Source organism: Chinchilla lanigera, unplaced genomic scaffold, assembly GCF_000276665.1.
Source record: "Chinchilla lanigera isolate Chin_1 unplaced genomic scaffold, ChiLan1.0 scaffold00068, whole genome shotgun sequence".
In the NCBI taxonomy this organism is placed as follows: domain Eukaryota; kingdom Metazoa; phylum Chordata; class Mammalia; order Rodentia; family Chinchillidae; genus Chinchilla; species Chinchilla lanigera.
The window spans coordinates 3,148,789-3,149,533 of NW_004955469.1; the positions used below are offsets into that span (position 1 = coordinate 3,148,789).

The following is a 745-nucleotide window of genomic DNA, read 5'->3' on the forward strand; positions in this document are numbered from 1 at the left end:
ACGACGGCGCACGGCTTTCGCCAGCCGCCACGGCCGAGGCCACGGGCGCAGGGGCCGGAGCCGCTGTAGCCGCAAGCCGCTGCACGTGGACTTCAAGGAGCTGGGCTGGGACGACTGGATCATCGCGCCGCTGGATTACGAGGCCTACCACTGCGAGGGCGTCTGCGACTTCCCATTGCGCTCGCACCTCGAGCCCACCAACCACGCCATCATCCAGACGCTGCTCAATTCCATGGCGCCCGACGCGGCGCCCGCCTCTTGCTGCGTGCCCGCGCGCCTCAGCCCCATCAGCATCCTCTACATCGACTCGGCCAACAACGTGGTCTACAAGCAGTACGAGGACATGGTGGTGGAAGCGTGCGGCTGCAGGTAGCGCGCCGGAGGCTCAGCTGTCGCGGCGTCCGCGCGAGCGTGGGTGCGCCTCGGCCTCTGGGCCGCGTCCGTACCCGCACGGAGGAGAGCACACGTTCACACTCACAGCCGCACGCTCGTCACTACGCACACACCGAGCGAGGAAAAAACAGCCTCAGAAAGCTTTGGGAAGAAGGAGTCTGCCTTTACCGGGGTCACAGCGCTGCGGATTTTGTAAACAGATCCCCGTGGCACTCGCTGCTCCTCCACACAAAAGGGGAGGGAGTGTGCCTGTGGTGTTTTGGTAACTGACACTAAGTTGGGTAGAAACGGGTTAGGGCTAGGGCTTCGGAACGGGTGGCCTACGGGGTACTGAGAACATTTTCTCGCGGCC

The 745-nt window shown here is 64.3% G+C and overlaps 1 protein-coding gene across 1 annotated transcript in view; it reads left to right on the top strand.

The window, feature by feature from the left end:
* The window catches only part of Gdf7 (growth differentiation factor 7), a 14,823-nt gene extending 14,434 nt beyond the window's left edge, over nt 1–389 (top strand). The window contains exon 6 of the mRNA XM_013522564.1: nt 25–389. Within this exon, the coding sequence (XP_013378018.1) occupies nt 25–373 (349 nt within the window). The 3' untranslated portion in view covers nt 374–389. The remainder of the gene's footprint in view (nt 1–24) is intronic.
* The last annotated feature ends 356 nt before the right edge of the window (nt 390–745 follow it).